Source organism: Ctenocephalides felis, unplaced genomic scaffold (genome assembly GCF_003426905.1).
Source record: "Ctenocephalides felis isolate EL2017-DRISC unplaced genomic scaffold, ASM342690v1 CF-g0.4_SCAFFOLD_00671, whole genome shotgun sequence".
Classification (NCBI taxonomy): domain Eukaryota; kingdom Metazoa; phylum Arthropoda; class Insecta; order Siphonaptera; family Pulicidae; genus Ctenocephalides; species Ctenocephalides felis.
This window is the reverse complement of record NW_020536825.1, coordinates 36,286-53,815: the sequence shown is the minus strand read 5'-3', so window position 1 is coordinate 53,815 and position 17,530 is coordinate 36,286. Positions and strand designations below refer to the sequence as shown.

The 17,530-nt window shown below is 28.1% G+C and overlaps 5 protein-coding genes across 5 annotated transcripts; 3 read left to right on the top strand and 2 right to left on the bottom strand.

Annotated features, from left to right (window-relative positions):
* Positions 1-3,250: 3,250 nt before the first annotated feature.
* On the top strand, positions 3,251-4,406 carry LOC113367237 (zinc finger protein 235-like). The gene is made up of 3 exons (XM_026608864.1): positions 3,251-3,975; positions 4,052-4,188; positions 4,385-4,406. The coding sequence occupies exons 1-3, from the start codon at positions 3,370-3,372 to the stop codon at positions 4,404-4,406; spliced, it is 765 nt and encodes a 254-aa protein (XP_026464649.1). The 5' UTR covers positions 3,251-3,369.
* A 131-nt stretch (positions 4,407-4,537) lies between these two features.
* On the top strand, positions 4,538-5,746 carry LOC113367232 (zinc finger protein 717-like). The gene is made up of 2 exons (XM_026608861.1): positions 4,538-4,721; positions 4,800-5,746. Exons 1-2 carry the CDS (start codon positions 4,538-4,540, stop codon positions 5,744-5,746), a joined length of 1,131 nt encoding a protein of 376 aa, XP_026464646.1.
* Positions 5,747-6,439: 693 nt separating this feature from the next.
* On the bottom strand, positions 6,440-12,069 carry LOC113367211 (NEDD4 family-interacting protein 1-like). Its single transcript, XM_026608844.1, has 5 exons — positions 11,719-12,069; positions 10,250-10,507; positions 9,333-9,456; positions 7,534-7,719; positions 6,440-6,723 (listed from the first exon to the last, which is right to left on the bottom strand). Exons 2-5 carry the CDS (start codon positions 10,502-10,504, stop codon positions 6,620-6,622), a joined length of 669 nt encoding a protein of 222 aa, XP_026464629.1. The 5' UTR covers positions 10,505-10,507; positions 11,719-12,069; the 3' UTR covers positions 6,440-6,619.
* A 290-nt stretch (positions 12,070-12,359) lies between these two features.
* On the top strand, positions 12,360-13,693 carry LOC113367187 (protein sarah-like). Its single transcript, XM_026608817.1, has 2 exons — positions 12,360-12,521; positions 12,890-13,693. The coding sequence occupies exon 2, from the start codon at positions 12,909-12,911 to the stop codon at positions 13,602-13,604; it is 696 nt and encodes a 231-aa protein (XP_026464602.1). The 5' UTR covers positions 12,360-12,521; positions 12,890-12,908; the 3' UTR covers positions 13,605-13,693.
* A 366-nt stretch (positions 13,694-14,059) lies between these two features.
* On the bottom strand, positions 14,060-15,520 carry LOC113367170 (ATP synthase lipid-binding protein, mitochondrial-like). Its single transcript, XM_026608803.1, is given in 4 exon segments — positions 14,060-14,360; positions 14,431-14,638; positions 14,849-14,930; positions 15,347-15,520. Coding segments are annotated over 3 exon segments (420 nt in total). The 5' UTR covers positions 14,897-14,930; positions 15,347-15,520; the 3' UTR covers positions 14,060-14,196.
* Between the last annotated feature and the right edge of the window lie 2,010 nt (positions 15,521-17,530).

Here is a 17,530-nt window from a genome sequence, read left to right as displayed (position 1 = left end):
TTTCTAACAGTAAGTGATCGAATTTACAGATGAATTATTTATTGAAACAAAATCATCCACAAAGCGACTGTACAAACAACAATTGATGATACTTTGATCATGATAATACAACGAACTTCGAAATGGTGAGAATTTAAGTGAAGTGTAGATTACAATATATATAAGAATCAATTCTAATGATATCGTTTGAGGAGTTCCTTTATTTTATTATTTGCATAACAATGATATCGTCAACTAAGAGCAAATTTATCTTCAGAATGAACTTCAATGTTTACATTTTATTTGCCTCTATGAAGTCATCATATAAAATGATAATATTAATAAAAATTATTTAAATATTGATTAAAAATAACAAACTAGTAGTACATGGCATCGTGCCTTAAGGCAAATTGTTGGAACTTTCCGTACCGAGAATTAAATTTTTTTTAAATGTTAAAAATTGTGTAGGCAAATTAGATTTTGGGAAATGCACGACCAGCCGTTTCGAAGATATGGGGCAAAAAGTGCCAAAAATGATAATTCAGTTTTTGAGAAAATGGAGAGTGCGATTTGATTGATTGAAGCATTTGATTTCTATTGACGAAATGAATAACTGATTACATTTTTGAAAGGCAAGTTTAGTGGTTTTGGAGATCCAATTAAAAAAGGACTAGTGGTGTATGGCATCGTGCCTTAAGGCGATTTGCCGGAACTTCCCGAACCGTAACGAAATGACCGAGAAATATTAAATGTTTTCAAATAGATTATTATAAATACTGTAACATTTTTTAATATTTATAAGAATTATATAAATTGAATTACAAAGTTAAAATTAATTGTTTAAAGTATATAAGTGAGCTTTAGATCTTTATCCAGAATTAAAATTAAAATCTGAATTATTCTCGATATACAAAAATTTTTTTTTGTATAAAAACCAAAAACAATTGTTTAGTCAACACAAGCGGTTTGTTTTTTAGATCATTCAAATCGAATACTCCGTTCTCTCAAAAACTCGGTTTCTATTTTCTGCACTCTTTGCTCTGTATCTCAGTAACGGCTGGACCTGCCTTTGTCAAAAACTAATCTACACATCTCCCTATCAATAGGAAACGATTAGTTTTTGAATTTTTGAAATCGGTTCATCCATACGCCCGAAATTGTCTCCAAACATACACACACACACGACCAATTTTTTCTGAGGTATGCCAAAATGTTCAGAAACCTCTAAAACATAAAGATAGTAAAAATTTTCATTTTCGATTTTCGGCCCATTACTATAGCTTACCCTACGGGAAGTTAATTACTGATTATTTGAGTATTTAGGCAGCGTTTGAGGACTTTGCATCTAAAAGCGCTTATACATGAATAAAGTAAAATTAAACTTGTTTAATTAAAAATAGCACTGTTGAAGTGATAGAATATCTTGTTTGCAATTTCAAATGTACGCTTCACGCAATCTCGTTAACTTTTTTTTTCGATAAGTAGCTATATTATGTATGCCGGAGAGCCGAGATTCATCCACAAGTCATAAACAAGGGTCACAATTGCTTTTATCAATTGACGACAATGCCCGACTTGATAATTCGATCTTAAAATAATACATTTATATAGATAATTGACATGCTAATAAACATAATGCTTCCTGTGAATGAACAAAAATTAAGATTCTATGCGTCGTAAAAATGTTTACGTGGAATGTCATCGATTTAGATATCTTTGATTTTGTTCTTTTACTAATTATAAGTCATGTGGAACACATCTTGAATACTTCTACATGAATTCTATCTTGCGCATATGGTCAGAAATGATATCTTGAGCTGAATTAAGCCTTTCTGCGATTTCCTATATTGTCAGAAGAGCTTCTTGCTTCAACATTACCTTAAGGAGTTACACCACTGTAGCAGCCAAAAAAGCGTATATTTTGCCATTTTTTTCGAGAGGAACTTGTATATTTTTGCCATTTTTTTTCAATCACAATAATTGTTAAATCACTTACTACTTATTTAGATGTTCTCAAACTATTGAAGTTCTCAAGTAATTTTTAATTTTGAGCAACCCCAGGTGCAATAAATACTGTTAGAACAGTTAGTAAACGTATTAAACTTGTGGCGACATTTGGAAAAGAAGTCTTCAAATTGTATTTGTATGTGTGTTTTTAATGTTAATTTTCAAAGACGAATTCGAATAAATAAATTTGTATAGAAACCCGAAGCAATCTTAAACTAGTGGTGTATGGCAAATTGCCGAAGCTTAAGCAACGGGAATTGCCGTACCATTTTTTTTTTTTTTTTTAAAAAAAAGATTAAATTTGTTTTAAACTTTGATAAAATTAGATTTTTGAGAAATTTTAAATTTTTGAAACGAAAATGACTTTTTTGGAAACTTTGGAAAATGTTTTTTTTTTAGTTTCAAATATTTTGGAAATTTTGAACTTTTTTTCAAAGCAATCGCACTGGTTTAGCTGCATAGAGACGCAATATCGAATCGCGTAAGCGCCGCGTCGCCGTCTAACGGGCAAACGATTTTACGAAACCCATTGAAATGTAAACAAAATTGATACACTTAAAATCTCCACAAAATATTTGAAAATTTGATGTGCGTATGTCTAATGATTATTATTGACCTCAAAATGGTGTTTCTTTTACTTTTTTTACTAGATCTCCGAAACCGATAGACCTGCCTTCCCAAAAATTTAATCAGTTCTTCATCTAGTGAATACAAGTAAAATGTTTTTTGAATTGTTAAAATTGGACGCTCCGTTCTCTTAAAATCTGAGTTCGTTTTTGGCACTTTTAGCCCCGTATTTTCGAAACGGCTAGACCTGCCTGTGCCAAAAACTAATCAACACGTCTCCTTATTATAATAGGAATCGATTGTTCTTTGAATAATTGAAATCGGTTGAACCGTGTTCCCGAAAGCGTCGACAAACATTTGTATCCGCACACACACACAGACACACACACACATACATCTATTTTTTCTAAGGTATGCCAAAATGTTCAGAAAACTTTGAAACGTAAAGATGCATAAAAATTTTCATTTCAGATTTTTTTGCGATTACTATAACTTAGCCTGCGGAAAGTTAAAAAATAATGCGATTTGACGGTCAAAAACTTATAATATATTGAATAATTAATCAAATTATGTTCAAATTGTGTGTGTCGTAACCCTTAGCGAAACGCCATTTGTACAATGTGTGTGAATATCCTCTAAGTCGCGAAATACGACGAAACTTTGACAGATGGAAAATGTGGACTGTGATTATTTCAAAACAAATGAAGAGTTGTATATATTGACATTGTATTTGCATTTTCAAATACATGATGCCAAAGTCCTATTAATCTAATTTAATTCAAATATGTATTTATACATTTAAATATTTTGTGTAACATGGAATCGTGTCCTTTATGTGGCTGCACTCTGAATAATACAAATAATAGGTTAATTGAAGAACAATGCGGCCACAAAAAATGTAGAAATTGCTTTATACAAGAATTTGCAGGCTGCAAAATATGTGAGCAGAAAAGTAACATACTTCTAAAAAATGCAAACAATTCGTCACCTTGCACAAAAAACAAAATTTTCGATAAGAGTCCATCTAAAAATAATAAGAAATATAATGGCCAATTAAAATTGAAGACTGAATGGACTATTCTTAGCAAGACAACTGCGAATGATGTGATGAAAAACATACATGATGATTTATCTGTTCGTAATATTAATTCTAATTTGGAAGAAAAAGATACATCGAAATTATGTAAGCCAAGAGATACAAGTAAAATAATAGTATCAAATTTGAAAATTAATAAATCAAAGAGTAATAAAAAGTGTAATAAATTTTCTTTGCCTTCACATATAACTATATTGGAAACAACACCAAATACTATTTATGAATGTACTATATGTAAAAGTAAATTCAAGTTTAAATATCATTGTAAATACCATGAAGCATGCGAAACAGGTGCAAAGCAATTCAAATGTGATACATGTTCAAAAGTAATTACTTTTTGTATTATGAATGCTATATATGTTAATCAATTTGCATTATAAAATACAATTCACTTTTTTTCAGGAATTCAAAACTTTGCCTCATTTGAATTACCATATGAAGAGTCATACAGAGGCATCACGTACTAAATGTGATATTTGTGGAAAACAGTTCTCACATATTGGTTCGCTAAATCGTCATTTAAAAGCACACACAAGCAAGTATAATTTAAAAAAATTTATAAGATGATTTGCAAACATTTTGCAAAATTAAATTTAAGAATTTGATTGACATATGTTTATTTGTGATATTTTGTCCAAATAGTATTTATCCAATATTTTGTAAACTTTGGCCAATTTGATCAACATATTATAAATATTTTATTATAAGTCACGTTGAAAAATATATATATTTTAGGTATAAATGCTTATCAATGTGAATTGTGCACTTCATCTTTTAAAACAAAAAATCACTGACGGCACACAATACAAGGCATAAAAATGAAACATTATTTTCTTGTCAAAAATGTGAAAAAAGATTTAATGATAAATCTAATTTACGTAACATATGATGACACATAATTTAGAACTTAAAAATTACTTATGCGAGTTGTGTGGAAAATCCTTCAAAATTCGGTGGTCTCTTATTGCCCATAAATTAGCACACACTAAAAGCAAATTTCATAAATGTTCAAAATGTAAAAGTGTTTTTAGTAGTTATCCCAGTCTGAGACGTCATTATTTAAGTCACTCCGGTAAGTATCAAAATTGATAAATTTCATTTATTTATTTATATAATTAGTTAATGTTTTTTACTCGCATCTGAATTTTAGGCAAACATTATTTATGTAATTATTGTGATATAAAGTGTCAAAGAAAAGATAATTTAATAAGACATATTAGAAATACTCATCCCGGCAAGGATACAGCTTACATTAATAATAAATTGCATAAATGTGTTAAAAGAAGTTTATCTTATGACAAACCCATAAAAAAACAAATAGTTTTTGAAATGAATAAAGATAAAAATAAAAATAGTGATAAAGAAGATTTAGTACCAAATATAAATACTTCAAATAATATTCTGCTAGACTCTAATACAATACCACATAATTCAAATAAAGACCCAATGGATTACAGCAATGGTTTTTCATTACAAGAAAAGAAATTCAGAATACCTGTAATCAATGGACCCATAAAATTATCTTTCAAAAATATGCAACATTCAGTTAATAATGTTAATTCACTTAATACATCCAAAAACGACAACAGTAAGGCATGTGAAGATCACCATATAGAAATTTACCGGAAAATACTTCAAGCACCTTCAGCGAGAAAAACATTAGGATCAAGTACTGAAACAAGTGGATCCATTGAACCTACATTTAACAATATTAATAAAACAAATACTTCTAAAAGTTTAAATGGTATTGACTCGCTGAGTGATGAACAAAGAAAAGAATATCAACATATTGAAATTTATCGTAAAATTTTAATGCCATCATACACACAAAAAGACAAAGTAGATTCAAATTGTTACAAATCTAACACTCTTAAAGATCACTTCACAGAAACACAAAGTCCTGAAAAATTTCATGCAAGCATTTTGACTTCTGATAATAAGCCATATACAAATTATATAAGTTCCGACAAAATGGGTGAAATAAATCACAAAGATTATGATAACCATGTCAGCACAATAACTTTAGTTGCTGGAAATAAAATTATGTGTTCCTTAAATGAAGATGTACGAACTGTACCTACAATGATTAATCTTTAATTGAATATTAACATTTAATTATAGATATAAATATTGTTATTAAAAATCTGTAAAACTTTCAAAAACAAACATTAAATTTATAATCTATATTTTACAGGATAAACCAAACAATTTTGTAATGATCAATACACATTCAAATACAATAACATCTAAAGACATTTTTTATATCAATTATGTATAATGCCTATTGCTAGTGTTATTATATAAACTAAGTTATCTAACATTGCTAATCTATGCATGTCTATTAAATTTATGTTTTGTGCAACTATTGTGTCTTAATTGCAGGTTTATTTGGACTTTAATTAAACTAGTGTAAAAGCAAATGGCTTGAAGTGCAAAACTTTTAAACACAGTAATAGGAAAAAATCGTTACAATTAATTATTGCATTCAGAAACTTAATATTCATTTTAAAGACCTGCTTTCATGTAAGGTATTGTCATACAATAATATAAAAAATAAAAGCATTATTTACATCACATTAAGTAAGTCAATACATATGTTTCATAGTAAAGCTATCACAATAAAAATGCGCATATGAAAATTTTCATTTTCATTTTGGTTAAAAATTGAGTTGTACATTTTAGAACTAAATATAACGACAGCTCCAAATATATTCTAATGCTCCAGTATAGTTACTAAAATACAAATATTTTGTTAATAAATAATTTGTTGAAACATAATAAAACAAATTATTCATGTACGGACAACAGTACTGCTTAACAAATAGTACCTATACCAAGAATGCTATTTGAGGCGCATGTCAATTTGATATATCTTTAAATTAATGAATTTTTTTCTTTTGATCATTTCTTCCTAGGAATGTATACTCAAAATTCAAGAATAAACTATCTGGATCACACGTCAATTAATAATCAATAAAAAAATAATAAACGTTCTTGAGCAGTTCCTGACAAAAGGTTCCATCCTCGTTTTATATTAACATACTGAATAATCGCTCTCATGCAAATTAGTAAACCTGTTAAACAAATTAAATTAGTTAGGTATCAAATTATGAACTAAAAATACAGTTTTTTTTTTAAATACACTTTTATGGAGTACATATATATATAAAAGGAATTTATAAAATTAATTTATTTGATAAAATCTTTTTTAGTGAAAAAGTGTTAGTGTATAATCAATCATACAGGTAATTAATTCTGTTTTTTCAGTAACCTTTTCTTAAAACTTTCTAGAACTTGCTAATTTTTTAACATTTTAAATATTTTGTTATATAATCCACTCATTTATTTTTACCATTTTCATTTTGATTATATTGTCATATTTCTGTACATTATTTTTTCCACAATTTTATTCATTTTATAAAAAAAAAATCCATAATCTTCTGCTTTGCTTAAACATATTGGTTGCTTAAATCTTATCAAGATCACGTTTTTGATAGATGTCGTGAAGATGAAACGTACCTAGTTCCAAAACGTCGACAGTAAATAAATTAAGAAATGGTGTTTTAAAAAAACTTTTTTGTTTTTTATTACTTTTTGGATTCTTTGTTCGAAGGTCTACAATATATATATATAATTTTGTATATATGAGTACATAAGAGAAACAATATCTTAAATTAGACTCAAATTATTGTTATTAACATTAATTACTTTAATAAATGTTTCAAATAAGATAGCACCCATTAAAAATCTAAACCTAATTCATATATAAAGACTTTCTTTTACTTATTATAATGTACTAAATTACATATTGAGTTGGTGTTATTGCATAAGAAACAATTCATCATGAGAAATGTTCAAATAAATATTAAGAAAATGACACTTACCAAATCCCATTATCAACCACCACAACCACGAATTTTCATGACTAGCTAAGTCTGTGGAATGCTTCACAATCAAAGTCCATTTTGCAAGCGACAAACCAAAACCTGATAGAGCACCATAGCGTGAAGCTATTGTATGGCAAAAACACATCAAGAGCAGAAATCCGATCCAATTGAATAAAAATGCCACTACATTGAAAAAAAATGATCGTTAATGTGGATATATCTTTTATTAACCATGGGGATAATTTTTTATTGACCTGACATACGAGTGTTTAGAGGTACGAGCCGCTAAAGGAGCGATTTGTTTCTTCGACATACGAGCAAAATCCAAGATAAAGGCTTTGAACGAGTAAATTCTGTAGAAAAACGTTAATGGCGAAATGAAATTATGAAAAATTTTATCAGTTGTAACAATGACTGTCCTGCTATAGAACAATTTTGGCTGTTTTATGATAGTAAATTATTTTATAGTTAGTCATTTTAGTATATTATTCGTTAATTTTATGTTTTCTCGACGTTTCAGGCCATTCTGAATCGAATGAGACCAAACAAACATTCGAAAAGCCATTCGATGTATCTCGATGAGGACTATCGTTTATCAGTCTTGCGCGACGATCTACCGAGCCATTTCTTTGCAATTTAGAAAAAAGTATTAAACTTTTCGTCCACATTTAAGCTCATACTACCGAATCAATTTAAAAAAAATTAAGAACTATTTGAAAGATATTATTTGGGAATGATACTGATTAGTTTTAGGTGAAAAACTACCGAGCCGTTTTCCTGTAATTAATTTGATTTTTATGGATTTTTTTTGGTCTTATAGAACTTACTGAAATATTACGGTCTTACGATAAGTAGTTTTGTTTTAAAAATTCATCAAAGTTTGAGGTTTTTTGACGTTTGTTAAAATTAAAACTAGACGATTTACTTGGTAAAACGATAGAGTTAATGAACATACTAAACAATTAAAGACATACGGAAACTGGTTCAATTATAAAAATTATTGATTTTTTAAAAATTTGCTTTTAGAAAATACTCCGAGTTAACGTGTTCGTTCGTTTTCAATTGTGTGTAGTAAATCCACTCGGAATACTTTTAATCACTCATAAATTAATTTATTCTTTATTGGTTAAGTCGATTATTTACACATATCGGGAAGTTCATGTAACTTGCCTCAAGGCAAAATACCAATACCAACTAGTTTAGTAGCGATTTACCCACGCGAAATTTTGGCTATACATTAATAGTGATTGTACAGTTAAGTTCGCGTTGTTTGCTTTTTGTTATTTTACAGAATAGTATTTTCTTTTATAATCATGGCTAGTCCAAAGAAAAGGGCCATGTCTCTTGAAAGTGTGAAATTATTGAAAAATATGGGTGACGAGGATGTACAAGCCTATAGATATGTACTGTGTTTAAACAGAGGAAGTTTATAAAGGGTATAACTCCAGCTAAGAGCAGCTTTCTGAGGTCTAATAGTTTGTGGGTAAAAATCACCCTGAAAAAGTTGCAACAGTTCGAGTTTGGGAACTTATTCTCGCAATATCATGAATGAACAAAAAAAAAATTATTTAAATTAATAATAATAATGGTAAATTTATTTTTAATATTCAAAAATCTTAACAAAATCACAGTGCTGGAACAAATTAATTGCATTTCACTGTATTTCTATGGAAAAATTGCTTCGAGATACGACCGGTTCGATATACAAACGTACAAACGTGCGAATTAAACTCGTATGTCGGTGTACCACGGCATTTTGAATAATGTTCAGTTAAAATTATACATTTAAGACTTGCCTAAAAATGCAGTAAAGAACATAAAATCTGTCCCCAATAGAGAAGCTCGTTCAGAGTCACAATCCCCAATCTCTGGGCCAATTGCCAAAAATGTCAGTGGAGTTGTACTTGTCATCGGCTGCGCCTAAAAATACATTTTTTTTTTGTTTACTCATTGAAAGTATTATGAGTGGAATGAATATTAAGATGTGAATATGAATACACTACATTTAGTATTTTGCACAATGTTAAAGCCTTACAGTAATATATATATATATATATATATATATATATATATATATAACACTTTGTAAAATATTAATATAATATTTAATTAATTAAATATCAACTTATACGGATGAAGTTGAGTATAGTGTCAAGCCTGTTACAAGGCTTATGAGTATATGATATAGTATATATATATATATATATATATATATATATATATATATATATATATATATATATATATATATATATATAATGAAAGTTTCGTTTTACAAAAATGTAGAAAAATTAAAGTATTTTGGCACAGAAACATGTAATAGTAATGGTTACCGAGGCCAAGATAATGCTAAAAAAAATTAAATTAAACTTTCATTATTTTTTCTATTTACAAAAAAAGATTCATGATTATTGACTGGTTAGTTGTATCAATGTTAGTGCTAAATTCTGTGCTGTGTACATGTTTTTAGATGTAAAATACCAAGTTCAATATCCACTGATGATGACATTAAATTGTATGTCGAAATGTTTGGAATTAAAGATTATTTTATAAATTTTAGTTTTTTCTTTGTTTGATGCATATATATATATATATATATATATATAATATAATATTTCATTATTTATGTAAAATCTTGAATGTTGATATAATATATATGAGTTGAAAAATCATATGAACTATTTTTAAATTTATTTGGTATAGGCTAACTCACACATAATTCAGCAGATGGTTCCCCATGCAGGCACTTCTCTCTTTGCACATCTTCATATGTGGGTAATTTCATTAAAGAAGGATTTGCTTCATATGGAGGTGGAGCAGAAAAGTCTGCTTTTGGAGGTGGTATATCAGGACTCACAACTGCTAACAAATCTATACTATAATCATTGTTAATTGTCTGATCATCCAGAGGGGGCAACACAACGGTCAATGGTGCACAAACTGACATATCTTCTTCCAAAGGCTTCATAATCTGTAAATATATAGATTATCAAAAAGTAACAAAAATTACTCCAATCAAGACAAGGAACCCAAAACTGAAAATATTTATTATAAGGGATAACATTTTAATTTTCATTTAACAAATTATATTTCCTGGGAGGAAAGTTTGTTGAAAATTCACAGAAATGACAAAAAGATACTTATACACATATATGCAATTTATAACTAGAGGTGAGAGTTAAGTATTAAGTATACAATAATCCTGTACTAAAAGACAAATTTTGGTTTTTAAAAAGCACTTGTCCTGAAACCTCGACTATCATAAATCAATAATAAGGTTCTTGTTTGTATTGTCTTGACAGAGTTTTTCTAGAAGAATCAACTGTAAATAATAGTATGTTATATACTTGAATAAATTATTTAATTTTCTTAAATAAGAATTAATTATAAAACTGCCCCTTTTGATCAAGTATAAATAATATCCTTCAATAGCTCAATATCTCGTATTGCAAAAATAAAGCATTTTATATTGAAACTTCTACTTTGCTAGAAGTCCTCGAAAATACAATGTTGACATTATTCTTATTATTTGCTAACTGCAAATATGTTAACATTCTGTTTACAGCTCTTGATTAAGAAGGCGAATTCAAGCATAATAAGCAAATAAATTTTATTCAAATAGATATAATCTAATTTAAAAAGTTAGTTTTGGGCGTTTTCAAAGCATTAAAAAATTTAAATCAGCTGTTATCTACTTATATGAGTTTTACATAAAATACTAAAGAAGTTTAAACAACTAGACTTTACTCATTATTTATTAATAAAACAAAATACTGCAAGCAACTAGTCATGGAAAATAAAATAAGAGTAGTTCTCATTTTGTATATAACAAATGATGTGAAATGAAACAAGTCATTGTTTCATTAACAAATAAATATAATTTATGCTTGAGTAGTACTGATTAATTGTTTGTAATGAGTACAATTTCTATGGATCATTACCTAATAACAGGTTTAATACTATAATAATTTATATATAAATCAAGTAACCTATAATAAACGAAAATTTTCTAATTTAATTGGAAAGTAAAAAATTCAATTTCTTCAATAGTAACTGTGTACAAATATGTATACATTTTGATATTAATGAAAAATCGAAGTTTGAAGTTTTTATACCGATCTTAAAACACTAAATTATCCTTAAATATTTATATTTATGCTGGTTATTTGGCCCTTAGTTCACCTTAGAATTTGCTCTAGAAAAAACACTTGGAATGAAATGCAATAAATATCCTTCGTTAAATCGCTATCGTTTGTGCGGGTTTTCCTTTATAAAGTAGATGGTTTTATCAAAACAAGTTTCCACATGACTATTATTTCATAAGAACCTTCCACAAAATACACTTCTCACTGAAAAACTGAAAATCGAGTGATCTCACATAGAGTTAGTACGTTCCAAAAGATTATATTCGAGATCTAAAAGTTTTAAAAGATCTATATTATTTTATTATTCAGTTGCATTTTAATTTTGTCACAATAAATATATTATTTTATTAATAAAATTTTGCTTATACATGTCATTTGACTAAAAACATGTCAATGTGGTTGGTTTATACCCAACTTGTCTGACGCTGAAACGACTTAATAATTTATAAACTATTGATTTTTACAAAAAATCTTATTTAAGTATTAAACATAAATAGTACATTTCAAATAATTTTGTATGCATGTCTATTTGTGTATATAATATTATAATTAACACGGGAATTTTATTCTGGTCATGTGGAGTATGAATGCACCTGAATTCTACTGTCAAAGTCCATCGCTGTTTTTCGACAATAGAACATATGTAATGTTTGTGACAATTATAACCATTATATTTAAATCGCTGTATTATCAGAGATTATAACCATTGAATTTAAATAACATTTAAGATTTCATGTTATTTCATAACGAGGAATGTCATTACAATGTAATATGATATTTTTCAACTAATGCTAAATCTAAACCATACCTAACATTTGTCATTAAGATGAAAATTTAAAGGTATGTATAATCCAAGAATATAGTAATGCTACAATAAATTTTATCATTTTTCTTAATGTTTTATATTTAAACTATTTCAAATGCATATATAATAAAGCAATGTATAACATTACGCAAGTATAAAATGTTAAGTATACATTCAATTTTATGTTGTATATCTCTAATGTAATATTTATTTCACAAGGCATTTGAAAATATCAGTTGAAGATCTTGATAAAGCCAATATTTTAATTTAATTTTGATTTGCTTTTGCATTACAGAATATTGTCAGTTACTGTAATTTAATTTAAGAAAAATGGTAATATTATTATCTTATTCATATTATAAAGATTAGCTGAAACCATTCTATTTAAACATTTCACTTACAGAAAATATCTTTTCAAAACAATGGCTGATTCTGAAAATGTAAACACAAATATGTGTTCTGAAGAACAGGTATATATCAATTCAGCTGATGGGCTTCCTGATGTGCACCCAAATTTTGATCAAGTCACTATTGATTCTGATGAAGAGTCAAATGACGATGACCTAGTACAGGAACTACCAAAATCAGTAATAGTTACCAATATTCATAGAGATGTTTTTAAAAGCGAAGAGAGGAAATCAAAAATTGAAGGCCTATTTAAAATGTTTTCTGACAATGTTGGATTTCAATGGTTGCCTAGCTTTAGACGTTTACGAGTAAATTATTCTACACCGATTGCTGCAGCTAATGCTCGCATTCACCTTCATCAGTATGTATTAGAGGATTCTGTTATTAACTGCTATTTTGCCCAGCCTGTGACTCCTGTAGGAGCTCCAAGTTTAAAACCACCTGCTCCCGTGAAACAATTTTTAATATCACCACCAGCTAGCCCACCTCTTGGCTGGGAGCCTCGGGCAGAAAATGAGCCATTGATCAATCAAGATTTGTTAGCTGCACTTGCAAATTTAACACCTGGTTCAAGTCATGAGTTGCATGCTCCAACTGATTCTCAGCCAGGCATTGTTGTCCATACAGCGCAACTACCAATTTCCTCAAATGACATCTCTTTAGGCCCTGGGCGTTGCATACCACATACACGGTGTCCAGAATATAATTGAATTTTTTTTTCAACCAAAGATTAAAACATTAAGTATTATAGTTATTATAATTAGTGGTAATGTACTTATTTCACTAAGTTTATGGCCATGTGTCGAGATTTTTAAGGAATATATTATTTTTAAAATATATGCAAATGTATAATTGAAAAAATCTGACTTTAAAATATAATATATATTAATGAGCATGTAATATGTAGTTTTACTTATATTTTGATGTTTATAAAAGTTTCATAAATGACCATTCAGAAAGATCATAAAATAAGTGAAACTTATTGTTTGTATAGTTTTTTTAATAAAACTTACAAAGCTTTAATTTTATTTTAAATAGATAAGCATGTGAAATTATTTCATTTAGAACAATTATTAACATTTATATAGAACTTTTTTCATAGAAAAGCTTTAAGTTCCATATATACAATAAATAATTAGAAGAGTATAACAATTAAAACAATCAATTAAAGGTTTGTGGTTTATTTTACATTATACGGAACTATAATAAATGGTATTTTGAATGTATTAAATTATCAGTCCCTGGTGATAACGTTCAGCAGCTCTTCTAGAACACACACTTCGGGCAAAATGAAAAACCAAATTAGAATGCGAATAACAGTAAGAAAGCCATCATAAGACAGAAAAGTCCCATAGCTTCTGACAATGCAAATCCAAGAATGGCATATGAGAATAGTTGTTGTTTAAGGGATGGATTACGTGCATAACCAATGATTAATGATCCAAAGACTGAACCAATACCAGCTCCTGTAAATAATTTATGTAAGTCATTTGTAAACATTTGTTAGTTTTCTTTTTTATTCTTCATTTTTCTGACCTGATCCTGCTACTCCTACGGTGGCTGCTCCAGCACCAATAAATTTAGCTGCTGAATCAATGTCTTTCGTTACTGCTGTAGTTTGCAGACAACGAACTTGTGGTAAAATGCTAGATTGAGCGGCTGCAGGTAATACATTGATAGTAGAGCTTTGAGTCAATACTGCACTTGAGATTGGTCGCAGATATGCCTTTGATCCATTGACAAACTAAAAAAAAATGTTGAATTTATACTCAATAAAATATACACAGATGAAAGGCTGAAATTATTTGATAATTGTGCAAGTTCAATGGAAATGTGATATTTGATGGATTATGTAAGACATGCAAGTACACTAATTTTAAAAATTTGATCACGAAAATTATTATATAATAAAACTATTGGTTATGTAATATAAGTAACAATAAATATTAATAGCTTACTGCGGATTTGCGACTGGGGCGATGAATTTTGCTGCTGAGAACATCTTGGTGTGTTTTAATTTGTTGTGGTTCTAGAAACTGAAATCGTAAAGAGCCATTAATTACATGAAAACACTTCACTTATACTAAATAGTACTAAATATTTGAAGCTATGAATTGTTTGAGAAGGTACGAACTACGAGTTACGTAATTGTAGTAATCATGCAAAAAAGAGGAAATTTCATGTTTCTCTTATCTTCAAATTTAAAATGTAATCTCGTGACTATTAAGGAAGTTTTTATAGCACTATAATATTTTTATTTTAGTATTTGTTGATCTACCGAAATAAAAATGGAGATAATATATAGCCGACGTAAAATTGCACTAAAATTTAATTTTCCACACTTAAAATTCGTCGAACATGAATTAATATCGCACCTTGTAACTCTCGATGGTTTAGTAAAACACAAATATTTTAAGATAACAAGTTTTATAATATCTTTCCGATCACTTACCAACGAATCCTATATTAACTAAATAGCCCGAACTGAATAATGAACCCTGACGTAGACTTCTTGCTATTCGCTGGTTATATGCAAACGTGCGAAAGAGACGTAGGACACGATTTCCTGCTGTTCGACTTATGATTGGTCAACTTGGGTTGTGGCACGATATATCGGTACAAGAACCATTTACTAAAGCCAACATAGACACAAGTGCGAACTTATTGATAAAACGATACTTGGCGAAGAAAGCCGAACGAAAGTGTCATACCAATATTAAATTATAGACGCGGTAAAATATAAATATTAATAAAATAATTAGATAGAAATATCCTTAAATGGAAAATCAAAGGTAATATTTATAGTTATGTATTCTAAGCGTAATAATTTGAAACGGAGCATAATTATCTAAACATTCTTTTTGCATTTGTAAAATACGTAGCGAAAAGAAAACTGTTATTTATAAAATACGATTTTTAAAATTTATAAACTTGCTGTATTTATATTTTACAGTATTACAGTTCAGTTTGCTCAGTTTTTTTTTATTTTTAGCTAAAAATCTTCTAATATTTTCTTTTTCTAGCATAAATACTTCGTGTCACATCAGTAAGTTGGCAGTTCTGAACGAATTGTTTATGAATGATTGTCATATGATTGTCATGTTAGCTTTGAAAATTATTAATGTTTTTAGTTTTTGGACTACATTGTCTTGTTATCTAAAGTGCTTTTAAACATTTATTAGTGTATTCAGTGTTTTTGTAGCTTTTTAAACAATTGTTTCAGATTGCATCAGTTCATATTAGTTTTTACTACTTATAATGAAGGATAATGGAAGAATCAGAGTAAACTGGATTTTATGTTATAGAGGTATAAGCTGAGTCATGTTTGAGGAAATATTTGAATTATGTTGATAAACCCAATTAAGTTTAAATTAAAACGCATGTGCTAATATGTTATTTTTTATGCATAATAGGAGGTTAATGAACTGATAAAAATCATTAAGGTTAACTTTACGTTTATAGCATGAACAGTTTAATTTTAATTTGACTATTATTTTCTATAGATTTTCTATGTAATTTTTTTTTTAAGTTTAATTATGTTATGTATTTATAATTTTGTATATTTGTAGAAATAAAGTTTATTTTACAAATGTCAATTTTTTATTCAATGATATATTAGTTCAATTTAATTTTATTATTGTTCATTTTATTATTGTCTTCCATTAAACTTAGTATTGTGAAAATTATACAAAATAATTTATTTTGATTTTAATTATTTAAATTTTTTTTGTTTCAGTAATATTTATTATGATTTTTGTATTTGAAAAATACTATATTGTAATCTGTAATAAGATTGAAATTGTTGTGCTCATAAAAGCAAATTACAGGTCACTGAAATTGTCATTTGATCTTCCCACAAATATTGTTTTAAAATGCAAGTGTTTCATTGGAGAGCATGGGCATTGATTTTTGCCAAATGCATTTTTGCATCGGAGTTGTCACTAGAATTGCCGTATTCATATCATATAGCTACTGATCATAATTACTTATTTATTCGAATTTATGGAATCATGCCTACAGAAAATATACCTCAAGAATTGAAAATTGAATATAAATCATCTGTGACAACATATTCTCCAATAATTCAATTAGTGCCTTCTGATGCAAATGTACACATAACAGATGACATAGCAAGTGTGAAATTATCTTGTAAATATTTTCCTTACAAAGGATTATACAGTTTGATTGTGCATACTGATAATGGAACACGGGTTTGCAAAGAATTAAATGTTATTACACCAAGTATTGATTTGATTGTTTCTCCTACAACATTCACTACATATCCTGATAAGCCTGTACTAGTACATTTTAAAGCTCCAGATAATTGTAGTGATGAATCAGATGAAAATTTGTTAGTTTTGATTCTGATATTTTGTGGCGAAGATACCTATTGTAATAGTGAAAGTTCAACTAATGGTCATCACAAAATCTATTCCCAAACTCTGCGAAAGCGAGATATAGTGTCATATAAAACAGAGCTTACTTGTCAGTTGTTTGGTCAAGCTGGTTACTATGGAATACAATTGAAGGATGATCTTACGAAAAAAATAATTTTAGCATCAACTATTGTCAAGGTAAACTCGTTTCATTGTTGTAATATATATATATATATATATATATATATTATATATATATA